The sequence below is a fragment of the Oncorhynchus clarkii genome, chromosome 7, assembly GCF_045791955.1.
Source record: "Oncorhynchus clarkii lewisi isolate Uvic-CL-2024 chromosome 7, UVic_Ocla_1.0, whole genome shotgun sequence".
NCBI classification, from domain to species: Eukaryota; Metazoa; Chordata; class Actinopteri; order Salmoniformes; family Salmonidae; genus Oncorhynchus; species Oncorhynchus clarkii.
The window spans coordinates 83,461,370-83,486,369 of record NC_092153.1 but is presented as its reverse complement, the minus strand read 5'-3'; the positions used below and the strand labels follow the sequence as shown (position 1 = coordinate 83,486,369).

Below are 25,000 nucleotides of genomic sequence, written 5' to 3'. Positions count from 1 at the left end.
CTCTCTCTCTCTCTCTCTCTGTGTATCCCTCGCTCTCTCTCTCTCTCTTTCTCTACATCACGCTCTCTCTCTCTCTCTTTCTCTACATCACGCTCTCTCTCTCTCTCTCTCTTTCTCTCTCTCTCTCTCTATCTCTCTCTCTCTCTACACCTCTCTCTCTCTCTCTCTCTCTCTCTCTCTCTCTACATCACTCTCTACCTCTCTCTCTCTCTCTCTCTCTCTCTCTCTCTGTATTGCTCTCTCTCTCTCTCTCTACATCACTCTGTATCGCTCTCTCTCTCTCCTTCTGTCTCTCTTCAATTCATCAGGGCTTTATTGGCATGGGAAACGTGTTAGAAATTTACAGTAAACATTGCACTCAAAAAGGTTTGAAAATGAAAGACATTTCAAGCGTTTTATTTAATCAGTTACAGTATGTACAGACTTTTAGCGATGTGCAAATAGTTGTAGTATGAAAAGTAGGAGAAGATAAACAGATCAATATTTACCATGTTGTTTGTGTTCCTCTGGTTGTCCTTTTCTCATGGCAACGGGCCACAAATATTGCAGCTGTGATTTGCACACTGTGGCATTTCCCCTAACAGATATGGGAGTGTATCATTGTTTGATTTGTTTTCAAATTATTTGTGGGTCTGTGTGATCTGTGGGGAAAATAATGTATCTCTAAAGTTGTCATACATTTGTCAGGAGGTTAGGAAGTGTAGCTCAGTTTCCACCTCATTTTGTGGACAGTGGGTGCATAGCCTGTCTTCTCTTTCAAACTGCACAAACTGCAGCCTTTCTCAATTAAGTTTGGTTCAGTCACAGTGGTCAGGTATTCTGCCACTGTGTATTCTCTGTTCAGGGCCAAATAGCATTCCAGTTTGCTATGTTTTTTTGGTTGATTCTTTCCAGTGTGTCAAATAGTTATGTTTTTGCGTTCTCATAATTGGGTTGGGTCTAAATGTGTTGCTGCCCAGGGGTTCTGTTGGGTCTGTTTGTGTTTGTGAACAGAGTCTCAGAACCAGATGGCTGAGGGGACTCTTCTCTAGGCTCATCTCTCTGTAGGTGAGGGCTCCATGGGGTCTGTTTGTGTTTGTGAACAGAGTCTCAGAACCAGCTGGCTGAGGGGACTCTTCTCTAGGCTCATCTCTCTGTAGGTGAGGGCTCTGTGGGGTCTGTTTGTGTTTGTGAACAGAGTCTCAGAACCAGATGGCTGAGGGGACTCTTCTCTAGGCTCATCTCTCTGTAGGTGAGGGCTCTGTGGGGTCTGTTTGGGTTTGTGAACAGAGTCTCAGAACCAGCTGGCTGAGGGGACTCTTCTCTAGGCTCATCTCTCTGTAGGTGAGGGCTCTGTGGGGTCTGTTGTCCTGTTAAAAGGTCTTACTCACATCGGCTACGGAGACCGTGATCACACAGCCATCCGGAACAGCTGGTGCTCTGCTGATGCTGATGCTCTCATGCATGTTTCAGTGTTACATGCATAGAAGTAATTTAGCTTCCCTTTCCCGTCTGTGATAGTTTTCCAGCCCTGGCACGTCCGACGAGCGCCGGAGCCGGTGTAGTACGATTCGATCTTAGTCCTGTATTGATGCTTTGCCTGGGCATAGCGGGATTTCTCATGAGCTTCAGTGTTAGAGTCCCGCTCCTTGAAAGCGGCAGCTCTACCCTTTAGCTGTGTGTGTGTGTGTATTCTGTCTGCGCTGTATGGTGGTGTGTGTGTGTGTGTGTGTGTGTATTCTGTCTGTGCTGTATGGTTGTGTGTGTGTGTGTGTGTGTGTGTGTGTGTGTGTGTGTGTGTGTGTGTGTGTGTGTGTGTGTGTGTGTGTGTGTGTGTGTGTGTGTGTGTGCGCTGTATGGTGGTGTGTGTGTGTGAGAGAGAGAGTGAGAGTGATGCTCCCCACTGCTATGACCAGAGAAGACTCTCGGCACGTGGCACAGTATGTGTGTGTGTTCGTGTGTTCACGCTGTGGTGTGTGTACGTGTGTTCACATGGTGGTGTGATGTTGTGTGTGTGTGTGTGTGTGTGTTCTCATGTGGTCCTGTGTGTGTCTGTTTGCGATGCTGTGAGACATCAATGTGCTTCTATCTCTTCTCACACAGAGCAAGACAATTAAAAACAGAATGCTTAATGAGTCTATATATAACTGTAGTATTTAGAACACGGGCTGGTGGGAATTCTACCATTCTAACACCTCTCTCTCTCACTCACACACTCACATTCACTCTCACTCTCACCCTCTCGCTGTCTCTCTCTCTCTCTCTCTCTCTCTCACTAGCTGGTTGTTCTCAGCCTCAGACATCACCCCAACTCATCCCCTCCTCCTCTGTCTCTGCTGCTTCTCATTCTATTGCTTTCTTGTCTTCTCTTTTTCTTTCACTATCACTATCTCTATCACTATCTATAGTTCTATCATTATCACTATCTCTATCACTATCTCTATCACTATCTATAGTTCTATCATTAGCACTATCTCTATCACTATCTATAGTTCTATCATTAGCACTATCTCTATCACTATCTATAGTTCTATCATTAGCACTATCTCTATCACTATCTATAGTTCTATCATTGGCACTATCTCTATCACTATCTATAGTTCTATCATTAGCACTATCTCTATCACTATCTATAGTTCTATCATTAGCACTATCTCTATCACTATCTATAGTTCTATCATTAGCACTATTTCTATCACTATCTATAGTTCTATCATTAGCACTATCTCTATCACTATCTATAGTTCTATCATTAGCACTATTTCTATCACTATCTATAGTTCTATCATTAGCACTATCTCTATCACTATCTATAGTTCTATCATTAGCACTATTTCTATCACTATCTATAGTTCTATCATTAGCACTATTTCTATCACTATCTATAGTTCTATCATTGGCACTATCTCTATCACTATCTATAGTTCTATCATTAGCACTATCTCTATCACTATCTATAGTTCTATCATTAGCACTATCTCTATCACTATCTATAGTTCTATCATTAGCACTATTTCTATCACTATCTATAGTTCTATCATTAGCACTATCTCTATCACTATCTATAGTTCTATCATTAGCACTATTTCTATCACTATCTATAGTTCTATCATTAGCACTATCTCTATCACTATCTATAGTTCTATCATTAGCACTATTTCTATCACTATCTATAGTTCTATCATTAGCACTATTTCTATCACTATCTATAGTTCTATCATGGTCACTATCTCTTTTACTATCTCTATCACTATCTATAGTTTTATCACTATCTCTATCACTATCTCTATCACTATCTATAGTTCTATCATTGTCACTATCTCTTTAACTATCTATAGTTCTATCATTGTCACTATCTCTTTTACTATCTCTATCACTATCTATAGTTCTATCATTGTCACTATCTCTTTAACTATCTATAGTTCTATCATTATCACTATCTCTATCACTATCTCTATCACTATCTATAGTTCTATCATTATCACTATCTCTATCACTATCTCTATCACTATCTATAGTTCTATCATTGTCACTATCTCTATCACTATCTATAGTTCTATCATTGGCACTATCTCTATCACTATCTATAGTTCTATCATTAGCACTATCTCTTTTACTATCTCTATCACTATCTATAGTTCTATCATTATCACTTTCTCTATCACTATCTATAGTTCTATCATTATCACTATCTCTATCACTATCTCTATCACTATCTATAGTTCTATCATTATCACTATCTCTATCACTATCTCTATCACTATCTATAGTTCTATCATTGTCACTATCTCTATCACTATCTATAGTTCTATCATTGGCACTATCTCTATCACTATCTATAGTTCTATCATTAGCACTATCTCTATCACTATCTATAGTTCTATCATTAGCACTATCTCTATCACTATCTATAGTTCTATCATTAGCACTATTTCTATCACTATCTATAGTTCTATCATTAGCACTATCTCTATCACTATCTATAGTTCTATCATTAGCACTATTTCTATCACTATCTATAGTTCTATCATTAGCACTATCTCTATCACTATCTATAGTTCTATCATTAGCACTATTTCTATCACTATCTATAGTTCTATCATTAGCACTATTTCTATCACTATCTATAGTTCTATCATGGTCACTATCTCTTTTACTATCTCTATCACTATCTATAGTTTTATCACTATCTCTATCACTATCTCTATCACTATCTATAGTTCTATCATTGTCACTATCTCTATCACTATCTATAGTTCTATCATTGGCACTATCTCTATCACTATCTATAGTTCTATCATTAGCACTATCTCTATCACTATCTATAGTTCTATCATTAGCACTATCTCTATCACTATCTATAGTTCTATCATTAGCACTATTTCTATCACTATCTATAGTTCTATCATTAGCACTATCTCTATCACTATCTATAGTTCTATCATTAGCACTATTTCTATCACTATCTATAGTTCTATCATTAGCACTATCTCTATCACTATCTATAGTTCTATCATTAGCACTATTTCTATCACTATCTATAGTTCTATCATTAGCACTATTTCTATCACTATCTATAGTTCTATCATGGTCACTATCTCTTTTACTATCTCTATCACTATCTATAGTTTTATCACTATCTCTATCACTATCTCTATCACTATCTATAGTTCTATCATTGTCACTATCTCTTTAACTATCTATAGTTCTATCATTGTCACTATCTCTTTTACTATCTCTATCACTATCTATAGTTCTATCATTGTCACTATCTCTTTAACTATCTATAGTTCTATCATTGTCACTATCTCTTTTACTATCTCTATCACTATCTATAGTTCTATCATTAGCACTATCTCTTTTACTATCTCTATCACTATCTATAGTTCTATCATTGTCACTATCTCTTTAACTATCTATAGTTCTATCATTGTCACTATCTCTTTTACTATCTCTATCACTATCTATAGTTCTATCATTAGCACTATCTCTTTTACTATCTCTATCACTATCTATAGTTCTATCATTGTCACTATCTCTTTAACTATCTCTATCACTATCTATAGTTCTATCATTATCACTATCTCTATCACTATCTCTATCACTATCTATAGTTCTATCATTAGCACTATCTCTATCACTATCTATAGTTCTATCATTAGCACTATTTCTATCACTATCTATAGTTCTATCATTAGCACTATCTCTATCACTATCTATAGTTCTATCATTAGCACTATTTCTATCACTATCTATAGTTCTATCATTAGCACTATCTCTATCACTATCTATAGTTCTATCATTAGCACTATTTCTATCACTATCTATAGTTCTATCATTAGCACTATTTCTATCACTATCTATAGTTCTATCATGGTCACTATCTCTTTTACTATCTCTATCACTATCTATAGTTTTATCACTATCATTAGCACTATTTCTATCACTATCTATAGTTCTATCATTAGCACTATCTCTATCACTATCTATAGTTCTATCATTAGTACTATTTCTATCACTATCTATAGTTCTATCATTAGCACTATCTCTATCACTATCTATAGTTCTATCATTAGCACTATTTCTATCACTATCTATAGTTCTATCATTAGCACTATTTCTATCACTATCTATAGTTCTATCATTAGCACTATCTCTATCACTATCTATAGTTCTATCATTAGCACTATCTCTATCACTATCTATAGTTCTATCATGGTCACTATCTCTTTTACTATCTCTATCACTATCTATAGTTTTATCACTATCTCTATCACTATCTCTATCACTATCTATAGTTCTATCATTGTCACTATCTCTTTAACTATCTATAGTTCTATCATTGTCACTATCTCTTTTACTATCTCTATCACTATCTATAGTTCTATCATTGTCACTATCTCTTTAACTATCTATAGTTCTATCATTGTCACTATCTCTTTTACTATCTCTATCACTATCTATAGTTCTATCATTAGCACTATCTCTTTTACTATCTCTATCACTATCTATAGTTCTATCATTGTCACTATCTCTTTAACTATCTATAGTTCTATCATTGTCACTATCTCTTTTACTATCTCTATCACTATCTATAGTTCTATCATTAGCACTATCTCTTTTACTATCTCTATCACTATCTATAGTTCTATCATTGTCACTATCTCTTTAACTATCCATAGTTCTATCATTGTCACTATCTCTTTTACTATCTCTATCACTATCTATAGTTCTATCATTATCACTATCTCTATCACTATCTCTATCACTATCTATAGTTCTATCATTAGCACTATCTCTATCACTATCTATAGTTCTATCATTATCACTTTCACTCTCTGTATCTCTATACTATTACTATCATTTTCTCTATCACTATCAATATCACTATCATTTTCTCTATCAATATCACTAGACGAGAAAGTGTGAATTAAAAATATAATAATATTTGACCTTTATTTAACTAGGCAAGTCAGTTAAGAACACATTTTTATTTTCAATGACGCCCTAGGAACAGTGGGTTAACTGCCAGTTCAAGGGCAGAAAGACAGATGTGTACCTTGTCAGCTCGGGGGTTTGAACTTGCAACCTTCCGGTTACTAGTCCAACGCTCTAACCACTAGGCTACACTGCCGCCTCTACACTCTAACCACTAGGCTACCCTGCCGCCTCTACACTCTAACCACTAGGCTACCCTGCCGCCTCTACACTCTAACCACTAGGCTATACTGCCGCCTCTACACTCTAACCACTAGGTTACCTGCCACCTCTACACTCTAACCACTAGGCTATACTGCCGCCTCTACACTCTAACCACTAGGTTACCTGCCACCTCTACACTCTAACCACTAGGCTATACTGCCGCCTCTACACTCTAACCACTAGGTTACCTGCCACCTCTACACTCTAACCACTAGGCTACACTGCCGCCTCTACACTCTAACCACTAGGCTACCCTGCCTCCCCTACACTCTAACCACTAGGCTACCTGCCACCTCTACACTCTAACCACTAGGCTACCTGCCACCTCTACACTCTAACCACTAGGCTACCCTGCCACCTCTACACTCTAACCACTAGGCTACTTTGCCTCCCCTACACTCTAACCACTAGGCTACCCTGCCTCCCCTACACTCTAACCACTAGGCTACCCTGCCGCCTCTACACTCTAACCACTAGGCTACCCTGCCACCTCTACACTCTAACCACTAGGCTACCTGCCACGTCTACACTCTAACCACTAGGCTACCCTGCCACCTCTACACTCTAACCACTAGGCTACCAGCCTCCTCTACACTCTAACCACTAGGCTACCCTGCCTCCCCTACACTCTAACCACTAGGCTACCTGCCACCTCTACACTCTAACCACTAGGCTACCCTGCCTCCTCTACACTCTAACCACTAGGCTACCCTGCCACCTCTACACTCTAACCACTAGGCTACCTGCCACCCCTACACTCTAACCACTAGGCTACCCTGCCTCCTCTACACTCTAACCACTAGGCTACCCTGCCTCCTCTACACTCTAACCACTAGGCTACCCTGCCTCCTCTACACTCTAACCACTAGGCTACCTGCCACCCCTACACTCTAACCACTAGGCTACCCTGCCGCCTCTACACTCTAACCACTAGGCTACCTGCCTCCTCTACACTCTAACCACTAGGCTACCCTGCCTCCTCTACACTCTAACCACTAGGCTACCTGCCACCCCTACACTCTAACCACTAGGCTACCCTGCCTCCCCTACACTCTAACCACTAGGCTACCCTGCCTCCCCTACACTCTAACCACTAGGCTACCTGCCACCCCTACACTCTAACCACTAGGCTACCCTGCCGCCCCTACACTCTAACCACTAGGCTACCTGCCACCCCTACACTCTAACCACTAGGCTACCCTGCCGCCTCTACACTCTAACCACTAGGCTACCCTGCCACCTCTACACTCTAACCACTAGGCTACCCTGCCACCTCTACACTCTAACCACTAGGCTATACTGCCGCCTCTACACTCTAACCACTAGGATACCCTGCCACCTCTACACTCTAACCACTAGGCTACCCTGCCTCCTCTACACTCTAACCACTAGGCTACCCTGCCTCCCCTACACTCTAACCACTAGGCTACCCTGCCGCCCCTACACTCTAACCACTAGGCTACCTGCCACCCCTACACTCTAACCACTAGGCTACCCTGCCTCCCCTACACTCTAACCACTAGGCTACCCTGCCGCCTCTACACTCTAACCACTAGGCTACCTGCCACCCCTACACTCTAACCACTAGGCTACCCTGCCGCCCCTACACTCTAACCACTAGGCTACCTGCCACCCCTACACTCTAACCACTAGGCTACCCTGCCTCCCCTACACTCTAACCACTAGGCTACCCTGCCTCTCCTACACTCTAACCACTAGGCTACCCTGCCACCCCTATACTCTAACCACTAGGCTACCCTGCCTCCACTACACTCTAACCACTAGGCTACCCTGCCTCCCCTACACTCTAACCACTAGGCTACCCTGCCTCCCCTACACTCTAACCACTAGGCTACCCTGCCTCCCCTACACTCTAACCACTAGGCCACCCTGCCTCCCCTACACTCTAACCACTAGGCTACCCTGCCACCTCTACACTCTAACCACTAGGCTACCCTGCCTCCCCTACACTCTAACCACTAGGCTACCTGCCACCTCTACACTCTAACCACTAGGCTACCCTGCCTCCTCTACACTCTAACCACTAGGCTACCCTGCCACCTCTACACTCTAACCACTAGGCTACCTGCCACCCCTACACTCTAACCACTAGGCTACCCTGCCTCCTCTACACTCTAACCACTAGGCTACCCTGCCTCCTCTACACTCTAACCACTAGGCTACCCTGCCTCCTCTACACTCTAACCACTAGGCTACCTGCCACCCCTACACTCTAACCACTAGGCTACCCTGCCGCCTCTACACTCTAACCACTAGGCTACCTGCCTCCTCTACACTCTAACCACTAGGCTACCCTGCCTCCTCTACACTCTAACCACTAGGCTACCTGCCACCCCTACACTCTAACCACTAGGCTACCCTGCCTCCCCTACACTCTAACCACTAGGCTACCCTGCCTCCCCTACACTCTAACCACTAGGCTACCCTGCCTCCTCTACACTCTAACCACTAGGCTACCTGCCACCCCTACACTCTAACCACTAGGCTACCCTGCCTCCCCTACACTCTAACCACTAGGCTACCCTGCCGCCCCTACACTCTAACCACTAGGCTACCTGCCACCCCTACACTCTAACCACTAGGCTACCCTGCCGCCACTACACTCTAACCACTAGGCTACCCTGCCACCTCTACACTCTAACCACTAGGCTACCCTGCCACCTCTACACTCTAACCACTAGGCTATACTGCCTCCCCTACACTCTAACCACTAGGCTACCCTGCCTCCCCTACACTCTAACCACTAGGCTACCCTGCCTCCCCTACACTCTAACCACTAGGCTACCCTGCCTCCCCTACACTCTAACCACTAGGCTACCTGCCACCCCTACACTCTAACCACTAGGCTACCCTGCCTCCCCTACACTCTAACCACTAGGCTACCCTGCCTCCCCTACACTCTAACCACTAGGCTACCTGCCACCCCTGCACTCTAACCACTAGGCTACCCTGCCGCCCCTACACTCTAACCACTAGGCTACCTGCCACCCCTACACTCTAACCAGTAGGCTACCCTGCCGCCTCTACACTCTAACCACTAGGCTACCCTGCCACCTCTACACTCTAACCACTAGGCTACCCTGCCACCTCTACACTCTAACCACTAGGCTATACTGCCGCCTCTACACTCTAACCACTAGGATACCCTGCCACCTCTACACTCTAACCACTAGGCTACCCTGCCTCCTCTACACTCTAACCACTAGGCTACCTGCCACCTCTACACTCTAACCACTAGGCTACCTGCCTCCTCTACACTCTAACCACTAGGCTACCCTGCCGCCCCTACACTCTAACCACCAGGCTACCTGCCACCCCTACACTCTAACCACTAGGCTACCCTGCCTCCCCTACACTCTAACCACTAGGCTACCCTGCCGCCTCTACACTCTAACCACTAGGCTACCTGCCACCCCTACACTCTAACCACTAGGCTACCCTGCCGCCCCTACACTCTAACCACTAGGCTACCTGCCACCCCTACACTCTAACCACTAGGCTACCCTGCCTCCCCTACACTCTAACCACTAGGCTACCCTGCCTCCCCTACACTCTAACCACTAGGCTACCCTGCCACCCCTATACTCTAACCACTAGGCTACCCTGCCTCCCCTACACTCTAACCACTAGGCTACCTGCCACCTCTACACTCTAACCACTAGACAACCTGCCACCTCTACACTCTAACCACTAGGATACCCTGCCTCCTCTACACTCTAACCACTAGGCTACCTGCCACCTCTACACTCTAACCACTAGGCTACCTGCCACCTCTACACTCTAACCACTAGGCTACCCTGCCACCTCTACACTCTAACCACTAGGCTACCCTGCCACCTCTACACTCTAACCACTAGGCTACACCGCTGCAATATCTCTATCACTATCACTATTACTATCACTTTCTCTATCACTATCACTATCAATAGTGATATCAATATATCTATCACTATCTCTATTACTATCACTTTCTCTATCACTATCAATATCAATAGTGATATCAATATATCTATCACTATCACTATCAATATCTCTATCACTATCTCTATTACTATCACTTTCTCTATCACTATCTCTATGTCTATTACTACTGGACATGATTTGGAAAGGCACACACCTGTCTATATAAAGGTACCACAGTTGACAGTGCATGTCAGAGCAAAAACCAAGGCTTGAGGTTGAAGGAATTGTCCGTAGAGCTCCATGACAGGATTGTTTTGAGGCACAGATCTGGGGAAGGGTACCAAAAAATTTCTGCAGCATTGAAGGTCCCCGTGAACACAGTGGCCTCCATCATTTTTAAATGGAAGAAGTTTGGAACCACCAAGACTCTTCCTAGAGCTGGCCGCCTGGCCAAACTGAGCAATCAGGGGGGAATGGCCTTGGTCAGGGAGGTGACCAAGAATCCGATGGTCACTCTGACAGAGCTCCAAAGTTCTTCTGTGGAGATGGGAGAAATTTACAGAAGACCAACCATCTCTGCAGCATTCCAGCAATCAGGCCTTTATGGTAGAGTGGCCAGACGGAAGCCACTCCTCAGTAAAAGGGACATGACCGCCTGCTTGGATTTTGCCGAAAGGCACCTAAAGACTCTTAGACCATGAGAAACAAGATTCTCTGGTCTGATGAAACCACGATTGAACTCTTTGGCCTGATTGCCAAGCGTCACATCTTGAAGAAACCTGGCACTATCTATACGGTGAAGCATGGTGGTGGCAGCATCATGCTATGAGGATGTTTTTCAGTGGCAGGGACTGGGAGACTAGTCAAGATCGAGGGAAAGATGAACGAAGCAAAGTACAGAGAGATCCTTGATGAAACCCTGCTCCAGAGCGCTCAGGACCTCAGACTGGGGCAAAGGTTCCCTTTCCAACAGGACAACAACTCTAAGTACACAGCCAAGACAATGCAGGTGTGGCTTCGGGACAAGTCTCTAAATCTCCTTGAGTGGCCCAGCCGGATCCCGGATTTGTGGTGGGGATATTTTTCAATGGCAGGGATTGGGAGACCAGTTGAGGGAAAGATAAACAGAGCAAAGTACAGACAGATCCTTGATGAAAACCTGTTGGAGCGGAGAAGGAGAGGAGCAGGCCTTACTGATGGAGAAGGAGCAGAGCAGGCCCTAATGTTGGAGAAGGAGGGGAGCAGGCCCTACTGATGGAGAAGGAGGGGAGCAGGCCCTACTGATGGAGAAGGAGCGGAGCAGGCCCTACTGATGGAGAAGGAGGGGAGCAGGCCCTACTGATGGAGAAGGAAAGGAGCAGGCCCTACTGATGGAGGGGAGCAGGCCCTACTGATGGAGAAGGAGCAGAGCAGGCCCTACTGATGGAGAAGGAGCAGGCCCTAATGTTGGAGAAGGAGGGGAGCAGGCCCTACTGATGGAGAAGGAGGGGAGCAGGCCCTACTGATGGAGAAGGAGGGGAGCAGGCCCTACTGATGGAGAAGGAGCAGAGCAGGCCCTAATTTTGGAGAAGGAGCAGAGCAGGCCCTACTGATGGAGAAGGAGCAGAGCAGGCCCTAATGTTGGAGAAGGAGGGGAGCAGGCCCTACTGATGGAGAAGGAGCAGAGCAGGCCCTACTGATGGAGAAGGATGGGAGCAGGCCCTACTGATGGAGAAGGAGCAGAGCAGGCCCTACTGATGGAGAAGGAGGGGAGCAGGCCCTACTGATGGAGAAGGAAAGGAGCAGGCCCTACTGATGGAGGGGAGCAGGCCCTACTGATGGAGAAGGAGCAGAGCAGGCCCTACTGATGGAGAAGGAGCAGGCCCTAATGTTGGAGAAGGAGGGGAGCAGGCCCTACTGATGGAGAAGGAGGGTAGCAGGCCCTACTGATGGAGAAGGAGGGGAGCAGGCCCTACTGTTGGAGAAGGAGGGGAGCAGGCCCTACTGATGGAGAAGGAGAGGAGCAGGCCCTACTGTTGGAGAAGGAGGGGAGCAGGCCCTACTGTTGGAAAATGAGCGGAGCAGGCCCTACTGTTGGAGAAGGAGCAGAGCAGGCCCTACTGTTGGAAAATGAGCGTAGCAGGCCCTACTGATGGAGAAGGAGCAGAGCAGGCCCTACTGTTGGAGAAGGAGCGGAGCAGGCCCTACTGTGGGAAAATGAGCGGAGCAGGCCCTACTGTTGGGAGAAGGAGGGGAGCAGGCCCTTCTGATGAAGAAGGAGCAGAGCAGGCCCTACTGTTGGAGAAGAGGAGTGGAGCAGGCCCTACTGTTGGAGAAGGAGGGGAGCAGGCCCTACTGTTGGAGAAGGAGGGGAGCAGGCCCTACTGCTGGAGAAGGAGGGGAGCAGGCCCTACTGTTGGAGAAGGAGGGGAGCAGGCCCTACTGTTGGAGAAGGAGGGGAACAGGCCCTACTGTTGGAGAAGGAGGGGAGCAGGCCCTACTGTTTGCAAAGGAGCAGAGCAGGCCCTACTGCTGGAGAAGGAGCAGGCCCTACTGATGGAGAAGGAGGGGCAACGGGGGAAAACCATTCAAAAAATCACATGCCCTCCTAAAACTGGTTATAATTTCAGTTGTCTTTGTGATTTTGACAGTATATGGGTGGTTGGTGTGTCGGTGGTTAGTGTGTGGGTGGTTGGTATGTGGGTGGTTGGTTGGTTTATGGGTGGTTGGTGTATGGGTGGTTGGTGTACGGGTGGTTGGTGTACGGGTGGTTGGTGTATGGGTGGTTGGTGTACGGGTGGTTGGTTTATGGGTGGTTGGTGTCCTGGTGGTTGGTGTATGGGTAGTTGGTGTATGGGTGGTTTGTGTGTAGAAGTGGATGGCTGGTTTGTGTGTGTTCTCTAGTAGAGTGTGTGTGGAGGAGACAGAGGAAAAAGGAAAACCAGACAGTGTATTGTCATGTGTGTATGATAATTTGTAGCTTTTTATATTTAGAGCGAGAGAGAGATATGATTTTTTACATATGTAGATGTGATTTGTACAATAGTTAAATGTTATTCAATTGTTATTAATTCTCTCTCCAAACAGGCTTAACAGGAGATGCAACCGACCTAGATAAGAGGAAAGAAGTGTATGGGGAAAACCTAATACCTCCGAAGAAGCCAAAGACCTTCCTCCAGTTAGTATGGGAAGCCCTGCAGGACGTGACTCTGATCATCTTGGAGGTGGCTGCCCTGATCTCTCTGGGACTGTCCTTCTATCAGCCTCCGGGAGGGGACAGCGGAGAGTGTGAGTACTGACACGCAGACAACACTTGCACTCATGCACACACACACACGTACGTACTCACGCACACAGACACATATGTTAACACACATTCAGTATGCAGGCAGACACACACACACACCTAAGCGCGCTCCTCGAAATCTAAGGAAGATCTGGGTATGAGCCAAGGGAGAACTGGCGGGGGGGGGGGGGGGGGGGGGGGGTAATGAGGTTTTCACCAGAGAAAGGCCATACATCAACTCTCTACCTGGGCTGTTGTAAGGAACACTGTGGATTAGACAGAGAGTTACAGGAAAGGAGGACAGGACATTAAGCGTGTGTCACAAATGGCATGCTATTCTCTATGTAGTACACTACTTTTGACAAGGGCCCATAGGGAATAGGGTACCACTTTTCAGTAGATGGGACTGGGACCAGGCTAGAGGATGAAGACAGTACAAACAGATCTGGGACCAGGCTAGAGGATGAAGACAGTACAAACAGGCTAGAGCCAACCTGACTTTTCAGTAGATGGGACTGGGACCAGGCTAGAGGATGAAGACAGTACAAACAGATCTGGGACCAGGCTAGAGGATGAAGACAGTACAAACAGATCTGGGACCAGGCTAGAGGATGAAGACAGGACAAACAGATCTGGGACCAGGCTAGAGGATGAAGACAGTACAAACAGGCTAGAGACAACATGACTTTTCAGTAGATGGGACTGGGACCAGGCTAGAGGATGAAGACAGGACAAACAGGCTAGAGACAACCTGACTTTTCAGTAGATGGGACTGGGACCAGAAATTGAGCGTTTCACACAGGCTAATATTTTTATTACCCCGCCATTTATTAGCAATATAATGGTAATTTTACCTCCCAAAAATAACCCAATTTAGAAAGGTCCTATGAGCTAAAGATTAACCGGTCCCATTGTAAATGAAAACTTGTTCTCAACTGGCCTACCTAGTTAAATAAAGGTGAAATAAAAATACATTTACCAGAGTTTTCCTATGGCCAGTCTGTCTCTGACACGATGTGGACAGGACTGAGGAGTATACAATCTGAAACCTGTGGCTGGAGTGTGTGTGTGTGTGTGTGTGTTTGTGTGTGTGTGTGTGTGTGTGTGTGTGTGTGTGTGTGTGTGTGTGTGTGTGTACAACCTGAAACCATCATCCTCAAAGCCTCAAAAGCTTCAAAGAATAAAATATGAGGTTGACTTTAGTTTGATTCAGAGAATAAAAGACCTAGATTTGATTAGCATATCAGACCCGACCGCTGCATTTTAAAAGACATGAAAGCGTTTGTTTTTAAGAGGGGGCTGAACTACCTGATTTGGCCTTGTTTTGGGGCTTTGTTCATTAGCGTGCTTCCGAAGCAAGAAACACTGTTTAAACTGTAAAACGTGTAGAACGGTCTGGAATAACCAATGTTCCCTCTAAAATATTTTCGGCATATTGTGAACACTGAGGCTGTGCCTGCTTTAAGTTACAGTTTTACTGTGAACACTGAGGCTGTACCTGCTTTAAGTTACAGTTTTACTGTGAACACTGAGGCTGAACCTGCTTTAACTTACAGTTTTACTGTGAACACAGGCTGTACCTGCTTTAAGTTACAGTTTTACTGTGAACACTGAGGCAGTACCTGCTTTAAGTTACAGTTTTACTGTGAACACTGAGGCTGTACCTGCTTTAAGTTACAGTTTTAACAGTGGCCAAGTAGACCCAAATGCAGACACAGGAGGCAGATGGTTGAGCTCCGATATTTATTATAACAAAAGGAGTAGGCAAAAGACAGGCCGGGGACAGGCGAGAGTTCATCAACCAGGTTAGACTCCAAACAGTACCAAATGACAGGCCGGGGACAGGCGAGAGTTCATCAACCAGGTTAGACTCCAAACAGTACCAAATGACAGGCCGGGGACGGGCGAGAGTTCATCAACCAGGTTAGACTCCAAACAGTACCAAATGACAGGCCGGGGACAGGCGAGAGTTCATAAACCAGGTTAGACTCCAAACAATACCAAAAGACAGGCCGGGGACAGGCGAGAGTTCATAAACCAGGTTAGACTCCAAACAATACCAAAAGACAGGCCGGGGACAGGCGAGAGTTCATCAACCAGGTTAGACTCCAAACAGTACCAAATGACAGGCCGGGGACAGGCGAGAGTTCATCAACCAGGTTAGACTCCAAACAGTACCAAATGACAGGCCGGGGACGGGCGAGAGTTCATCAACCAGGTTAGACTCCAAACAGTACCAAATGACAGGCCGGGGACAGGCGAGAGTTCATAAACCAGGTTAGACTCCAAACAATACCAAAAGACAGGCCGGGGACAGGCGAGAGTTCATAAACCAGGTTAGACTCCAAACAATACCAAAAGACAGGCCGGGGACAGCAGAGAGTTCATCAACCAGGTTAGACTCCAAACAATACCAAACGACAGGCAGGCTTGATGTCAGAACAGGCAGAGTGGTCAGGCAGGCGGATTCGGCGTCAGGACAGGCAAGGGTCAAAACCAGGAGGGCTAGGAAAAAACAGAGACTGGGGAAAATAGGAGCTAGGTTGACTTGGCAAAACAAGACGAACTGGCACAGAGAGGCAGGAAACACAGGGATAAATACACCGGGGACTAATGGGGAAAACAAGAGGAACTGGCACAGAGAGACAGGAAACACAGGGATAAATACACCGGGGACTAATGGGGAAAACAAGACGAACTGGCACAGAGAGACAGGAAACACAGGGATAAATACACCGGGGACTAATGGGGAAAACAAGAGGAACTGGCTCAGAGAGACAGGAAACACAGGGATAAATACACCGGGTACTAAAGGGGAAAAACAGGTGACACCTGGAGGTTGGGTGGAGACAATCACAAAGACAGGTGAAACAGATCAGGGCGTGACAATTTGATCATAATGTAGGCGTACCAGAGTGGTCTACCATTAAAACAAATGGAGAAAATACATCCCATAACATTTTACCATGGAAACAGCTGTTTTGTCATTCAGCCTACAGTAGCAGCCAATGTTGGCCTCCATTCCATGGAGACTTTAAAAAACAAAACATGCAGGGCTTGACATGAACCTGTTACCCTCTCAAAACATGCAGGGCTTGACATGAACCTGTTACCCTCTCAAAACATGCAGGGCTTGACATGAACCTGTTACCCTCTCAAAACATGCAGGGCTTGACATTAACCTGTTACCCTCTCAAAACATGCAGGGCTTGACATTAACCTGTTACCCTCTCAAAACATGCAGGGCTTGACATTAACCTGTTACCATCTCAAAACATGCAGGGCTTGACATTAACCTGTTACCCTCTCAAAACATGCAGGGCTTGACATTAACCTGTTACCCTCTCAAAACATGCAGGGCTTGACATGAACCTGTTACCCTCTCAAAACATGCAGGGCTTGACATTAACCTGTTACCCTCTCAAAACATGCAGGGCTTGACATTAACCTGTTACCCTCTCAAAACATGCAGGGCTTGACATTAACCTGTTACCCTCTCAAAACATGCAGGGCTTGACATGAACCTGTTACCCTCTCAAAACATGCAGGGCTTGACATGAACCTGTTACCCTCTCAAAACATGCAGGGCTTGACATTAACCTGTTACCCTCTCAAAACATGCAGGGCTTGACATGAACCTGTTACTCTCTCAAAACATGCAGGGCTTGACATGAACCTGTTACCCTCTCAAAACATGCAAGGCTTGACATGAACCTGTTACCCTCTCAAAACATGCAGGGCTTGACATGAACCTGTTACCCTCTCAAAACATGCAGGGCTTGACATGAACCTGTTACCCTCTCAAAACATGCAGGGCTTGACATTAACCTGTTACCCTCGTGTCCTTCAGACAAGGAGGTGACTGAAAATGCTGTTGTGTTGTTTGATGCAGGAAACCACTTCATCCACAATCAACAAATGACAGTTTTTTTTTGTTTGTTACATCTTGTTATTAGTTACTATAACTCTATTACTAATCGAATCTATAAATAACGTTGTTCAATCGGAGAACACTGTAATGTTTTTATTGTAAGGGAAATTAAAATAGATTGTAGGCCTACATTTCTAGGACTTTTATAGAATTATACAAAAACATATCCTTGACTATCTAAACAAATCACTATTGTTGTTGTTATTATTATTATTATTTTCTTACATTAATATATTTACAATAATAGTTCTTCATGCAAGTCATTCTTTATAAGAGTTGATGCACTATTTAACAACCGTTAGTGCTGCTGTCTGCACCTTGCTGGTTGGTATGCATTCTGATATGCTAATGGGGACGCCGGCAACGTTCTCTAGCGGGTACTGATTGGCTGAAAGGCAGGTGGTAGTGTTAAAGAATGGATAACTGGAAGAAGAAAAAAATAGATAATACGTTCTGTGTGTCAAAAGGCTATATACCTCTCCCGAATCTAGCTAGGACTCCTCCCACCGGGCTATATACCTCTCCCGAATCTAGCTAGGACTCCTCCCACCGGGCTATGTACCTCTCCCGAATCTAGCTAGGACTCCTCCCACCGGGCTATATACCTCTCTCGAATCTAGCTAGGACTCCTCCCACCGGGCTATATACCTCTCCCGAATCTAGCTAGGACTCCTCCCACCGGGCTATATACCTCTCCCGAATCTAGCTAGGACTCCTCCCACCGGGCTATATACCTCTTCCGAATCTAGCTAGGACTCCTCCCACCGGGCTATATACCTCTCCCGAATCTAGCTAGGACTCCTCCCACCGGGCTATATACCTCTCCCGAATCTAGCTAGGACTCCTCCCACCGGGCTATATACCTCTCCCGAATCTAGCTAGGACTCCTCCCACCGGGCTATATACCTCTCCCGAATCTAGCTAGGACTCCTCCCACCGGGCTATATACCTCTCCCGAATCTAGCTAGGACTCCTCCCACCGGGCTATATACCTCTCCCGAATCTAGCTAGGACTCCTCCCACCGGGCTATATACCTCTCCCGAATCTAGCTAGGACTCCTCCCACCGGGCTATATACCTCTCCCGAATCTAGCTAGGACTCCTCCCACCGGGCTATATACCTCTCCCGAATCTAGCTAGGACTCCTCCCACCGGGCTATATACCTCTCCCGAATCTAGCTAGGACTCCTCCCACCGGGCTATATACGTCTCCCGAATCTAGCTAGGACTCCTCCCACCGGGCTATATACCTCTCCCGAATCTAGCTAGGACTCCTCCCACCGGGCTATATACCTCTCCCGAATCTAGCTAGGACTCCTCCCACCGGGCTATATACCTCTCCCGAATCTAGCTAGGACTCCTCCCACCGGGCTATATACCTCTCCCGAATCTAGCTAGGACTCCTCCCACCGGGCTATATACCTCTCCCGAATCTAGCTAGGACTCCTCCCACCGGGCTATATACCTCTCCCGAATCTAGCTAGGACTCCTCCCACCGGGCTATATACCTCTCCCGAATCTAGCTAGGACTCCTCTCACCGGGCTATATACCTCTCCCGAATCTAGCTAGGACTCCTCTCACCGGGCTATATACCTCTCCCGAATCTAGCTAGGACTCCTCCCACCGAAGGCCCAACTTCCTTCCTTTATCCAAAACACTTGCCACAGTACAATGAATGGGCAAGAGCAGTGGAGGCTTCTGAGGGGAAAACAGCTCATTATAATGTCTGGAATGGAGTACATGGAATGGTATCAAACACTTGAAAACGATGTGCTGGTTACCATTCCACACTCCATTCCGGACATTATTATGAGCCGTCAACCCCTCAGCAGTCTCTAATGGGCAAGAGGGGGAGCCATAAACTAAGGTACACTAAAAACAAAGGAATTATATATCTTTCAGGTAGGTATAAATCCTAAAGTATATACAGTTGAAGTCAGAAGTTTACATACACCTTAGCCAAATACATTTAATAAACTCAGTTTTTCCACAATTGCTGACATTTAATCCTAGTAAAAATTCCTTGTTTTAGGTCAATTAGGATCGCCACTTTATTTGAAGAATGTGAAATGTCAGAATAATAGTAGAGAGAATGATTTATTTCCGCTTTCATTTACTTCATCACATTCACACTTAGTGTGTTGTGAAATGTGTTATGAATGTATTGTAATGTTTTTTAAATTGTATAAATGCCTTAATTTTACCGGACCCCAGGAAGAGTAGCTGCTGCCTTGGCAGGAACTAATGGGGATCCATAATAAACCACAGGAAGAGTAGCTGCTGCCTTGGTAGGAACTAATGGGGATCCATAATAAACCCCAGGAAGAGTAGCTGCTGCCTTGGTAGGAACTAATGGGGATCCATAATAAACACCAGGAAGAGTAGCTGCTGCCTTGGCAGGAACTAATGGGGATCCATAATAAACCACAGGAAGAGTAGCTGCTGCCTTGGTAGAAACTAATGGGGATCCATAATAAACCCCAGGAAGAGTAGCTGCTGTCTTGGCAGGAGCTAATGGGGATCCATAATAAACCCCTGGAAGAGTAGCTGCTGTCTTGGCAGGAGCTAATGGGGATCCATAATAAACCCCTGGAAGAGTAGCTGCTGTCTTGGCAGGAGCTAATGGGGATCCATAATAAACCCCAGGAAGAGTAGTTACTGTCTTGGCAGGAGCTAATGGGGATCCATAATAAACCCCAGGAAGAGTAGCTGCTGCCTTGGCAGGAACTAATGGGGATCCATAATAAACCCCAGGAAGAGTAGCTGCTGCCTTGGCAGGAGCTAATGGGGATCCATAATAAACCCCAGGAAGAGTAGCTGCTGCCTTGGCAGGAACTAATGGGGATCCATAATAAACCCCAGGAAGAGTAGCTGCTGCCTTAGCAGGAGCTAATGGGGATCCATAATAAACCACTGGAAGAGTAGCTGCTGCCTTGGCAGGATCTAATGGGGATCCATAATAAACCCCAGGAAGAGTAGCTGCTGCCTTGGCAGGATCTAATGGGGATCCATAATAAACCCCAGGAAGAGTAGCTGCTGCCTTGGCAGGAACTAATGGGGATCCATAATAAACCCCAGGAAGAGTAGCTGCTGCCTTAGCAGGAACTAATGGGGATCCATAATAAACCCCAGGAAGAGTAGCTGCTGCCTTGGCAGGAGCTAATGGGGATCCATATTAAACCCCAGGAAGAGTAGCTGCTGCCTTGGCAGGAACTAATGGGGATCCATAATAAACCCCAGGAAGAGTAGCTACTGTCTTGGCAGGAGCTAATGGGGATCCATAATAAACCCCAGGAAGAGTAGCTGCTGTCTTGGCAGGAACTAATGGGGATCCATAATAAACCCCTGGAAGAGTAGCTGCTGTCTTGGCAGGAACTAATGGGGATCCATAATAAACCCATGGAAGAGTTGCTGCTGTCTTGGCAGGAACTAATGGGGATCCATAATAAACCCCTGGAAGAGTAGCTGCTGTCTTGGCAGGAGCTAATGGGGATCCATAGTAAACCACAGGAAGAGTAGCTGCTGCCTTGGCAGGAACTAATGGGGATCCATAATAAACCCCTGGAAGAGTAGCTGCTGTCTTGGCAGGAGCTAATGGGGATCCATAATAAACCCCTGGAAGAATAGCTGCTGTCTTGGCAGGAGCTAATGGGGATCCATAATAAACCCCTGGAAGAGTAGCTGCTGTCTTGGCAGGAGCTAATGGGGATCCATAATAAACCCCAGGAAGAGTAGTTACTGTCTTGGCAGGAGCTAATGGGGATCCATATTAAACCCCAGGAAGAGTAGCTGCTGCCATAGCAGGAGCTAATGGGGATCCATATTAAACCCCAGGAAGAGTAGCTGCTGCCTTGGCAGGAACTGATGGGGATCCATAATAAACCCCAGGAAGAGTAGCTACTGTCTTGGCAGGAGCTAATGGGGATCCATAATAAACCCCAGGAAGAGTAGTTACTGTCTTGGCAGGAGCTAATGGGGATCCATAATAAACCCCAGGAAGAGTAGCTGCTGCCTTGGCAGGAACTAATGGGGATCCATAATAAACCCCAGGAAGAGTAGCTGTTGTCTTGGCAGGAGCTAATGGGGATCCATAATAAACCCCAGGAAGACTAGCTGCTGCCATGGCAGGAGCTAATGGGGATCCATAATAAACCCCTGGAAGAGTAGCTGCTGTCTTGGCAGGAACTAATGGGGATCCATAATAAACCCCAGGAAGAGTAGTTACTGTCTTGGCAGGAGCTAATGGGGATCCATAATAAACCCCAGGAAGAGTAGTTACTGTCTTGTCAGGAACTAATGGGGATCCATAATAAACCCCAGGAAGAGTAGCTGCTGTCTTGGCAGGAACTAATGGGGATCCATAATAAACCCCAGGAAGAGTAGCTGCTGTCTTGGCAGGACCTAATGGGGATCCATAATAAATCCCAGGAAGAGCAGCTGCTGCCTTGGCAGGAACTAATGGTGATCCATAATAAACCCCAGGAAGAGCAGCTGCTGCCTTGGCAGGAACTAATGGGGATCCATAATATATACAAATATCAACAGACTGAAATGTCTCCCTCCCTGGATGGGGCAGGGCCATATATCAACAGAATTAAATATCTGTCTCCCTGGACAGGGCAGGGCCATATATCAACAGAATGAAATGTCTGTCTCCCTGGACGGGGCAGGGCCATATACCAACAGAATGAGCTTTATATACTATTTATACAAAAGTATGTGGACACCCCTTCAAATAAGTGGATTTGTTCCTGACAGGTGTATAAAATCGAGCACACAGCCATTCAATTTACCAGTGACTTTCAACGTGGCACCATCATAGGATGACAAGTCAGTTTGTTGTATAAGTACTCAAAGCCTTTGCTCTGAAACTCAAAATTGAGCTCATTTGCATCCTGTTTCCATTTATCATCCTTGAGATATTTCTACAACTTTTTTGGATTCCACCTGTGGTAAATTCAATTGATTGGACATGATTTGGAAAGACACATACCTGTCTATATAAGATCCCACAATTGACAGTGCATGTCAGAGCAAAAACCAAGCCATGATGTCGAAAGTATTGTCCGTAGAGCTCCATGACTGGATTATGTCGAGGCACAGATCTGGGGAACGGTACCAAAACATTTCTGCACCATTGAAGGTCCCCAAGAACACAGTGGCCTCCATCATTCTTAAATGGAAGAAGTTTGAAACCACCAAGACTCTTCCTAGAGCTGGCAGCTCGGCCAAACTGAGCAATCAGTTTCTCCCCTGAGCAATCAGGGGAGAATGGCCTTGGTCTGGGTGGTGACCAAGAACCCTATGGTCACACAGAGTTCCTCTGTGGAGATGGGAGAACCTTTCAGAAGGACAACCATCTCTGCAGCAGTTCACCAATCAGGCCTTTATGGTAGAGTGGCCAGACAGAAGCCACTCCTCAGTAAAAGACACATGACAGCCCTCTTGGAGTTTGCCAAAAGACACCTAAAGACTCTCAGACCATGAGAAAAAAGATTCTCTGGTCTGATGAAACCAAGATTGACTATTTGGCCTGAATGACAAGATTCACGTCTGGAGGAAACCTGGCACCATCCCTATGGTGAAGCATGGTGGTGGCAGCATCATGCTGTGGGGATGTTTTTCAGTGGCAGGGACTGGGAGAAACCTGCTCCAGATCGCTCAGGACCTCAGACTGGGTCTAAGGTTCACGTTCAAACAGGGCAATGACCCTAAGCACACAGCCAAGGCAACGCAGGATTGGCTTTGGGACAAGTCTCTAAATGTCCTTCAATGGCCCAGCCAGAGCCCGGACTTGAACCTGATCGAACATCTCTGGAGAAACGTGAAAATAACCGTGCAGCAACACTCTCCATCCAACCTGACAGAGGTTGAGAGGATCTGCAGAGAAGAATGGGCGAAACTCCCCAAATACAGTTGTGCCACGCTCGTAGCGTCATACCCAAGAAGACTCTACGCTGTAATCGCTGCCAAAAGTACTGAGTAGAGGGTCTGTGTAAGGGGTGCGTACTGGCGGCAGAGAAGTCAGACGCAGGAGAGAAAAAAACTGTTTTTCCAACAGCACAGTTTAATAACAAAAAAAACACCGGAAAACAGAACAATCAATAAATGTCCTGTCGTATCAATAAATGGGTACATAAACAGACGCACGACAGGACATAACGTGAACAAGCACTTACAATAAACAATAACCGACAAGGACATGAGGGGGAACAGAGGGTTAAATATACAACATGTAATTGATGGAATTGGAACCAGGTGTGATAAAAGACAAGACAAAACAAATGGAAAATGAAAAGTGGATCAGCGATGGCTAGAAGGTCGGTGACTTGGACCGCCGAAGAAGGAGAGGGACCAACTTCGACCTCCGAACGAACAAGGAGAGGGACCGACTTCGACCGCCGAACGCCGCCCGAACACGGAGAGGGACCAACTTCGGCGGAAGTCGTGACAGTAATATTTCAGTTTTTCAATACATTTGCAAACATTAAAAAAAATATGTTTTTGCTTTGTCATTATGGGGTATTGGGTGTAGATTGATGAGGGGGGAAAAAACTATTTCATTCATTGTAGAATAAGGTTGTAACATAACGAAATGTGGAAAAAGTCAAGGGGTCTGAATACTTTCCGAATGCACTGTATATACAGAAATACAGTGATGTAACACTATATATACACACACATAAATATATATATAGACTGTACTACTACACTGTATATATTTATATTCCGGTCTCCGACATTGCACTTCTGATATTTCTTAATTTCTTTATTTTTCTGGATTATGTGTAAATTGTGTTTTGTGTTTATATGTTTAATTGCTAAATATTACTGTACTGTTGGAGCTAGAAACACAAGCATTAGATATTACTATACTGTTGGAGCTAGAAACACAAGCATTAGATATTACTGTACTGTTGGAGCTAGAAACACAAGCATTAGATATTACTGTACTGTTGGAGCTAGAAACACAAGCATTAGATATTACTGTACTGTTGGAGCTAGAAACACAAGCATTAGATATTACTGTACTGTTGGAGCTAGAAACACAAGCATTAGATATTACTGTACTGTTGGAGCTAGAAACACAAGCATTAGATATTACTGTACTGTTGGAGCTAGAAACACAAGCATTAGATATTACTGCACTGTTGGAGCTAGAAACACAAGCATTAGATATTACTGCACTGTTGGAGCT

The 25,000-nt window shown here is 45.4% G+C and overlaps 1 protein-coding gene across 2 annotated transcripts in view; it reads left to right on the top strand.

The window, feature by feature from the left end:
- The window catches only part of LOC139413918 (ATPase plasma membrane Ca2+ transporting 2), a 178,848-nt gene that overhangs the window by 41,017 nt on the left and 112,831 nt on the right, over window positions 1-25,000 (top strand). For both annotated transcript variants that reach the window (XM_071161779.1, XM_071161778.1), the window contains exon 2: window positions 13,672-13,872. In XM_071161779.1, the coding sequence (XP_071017880.1) occupies window positions 13,672-13,872 (201 nt within the window). The remainder of the gene's footprint in view (window positions 1-13,671; window positions 13,873-25,000) is intronic.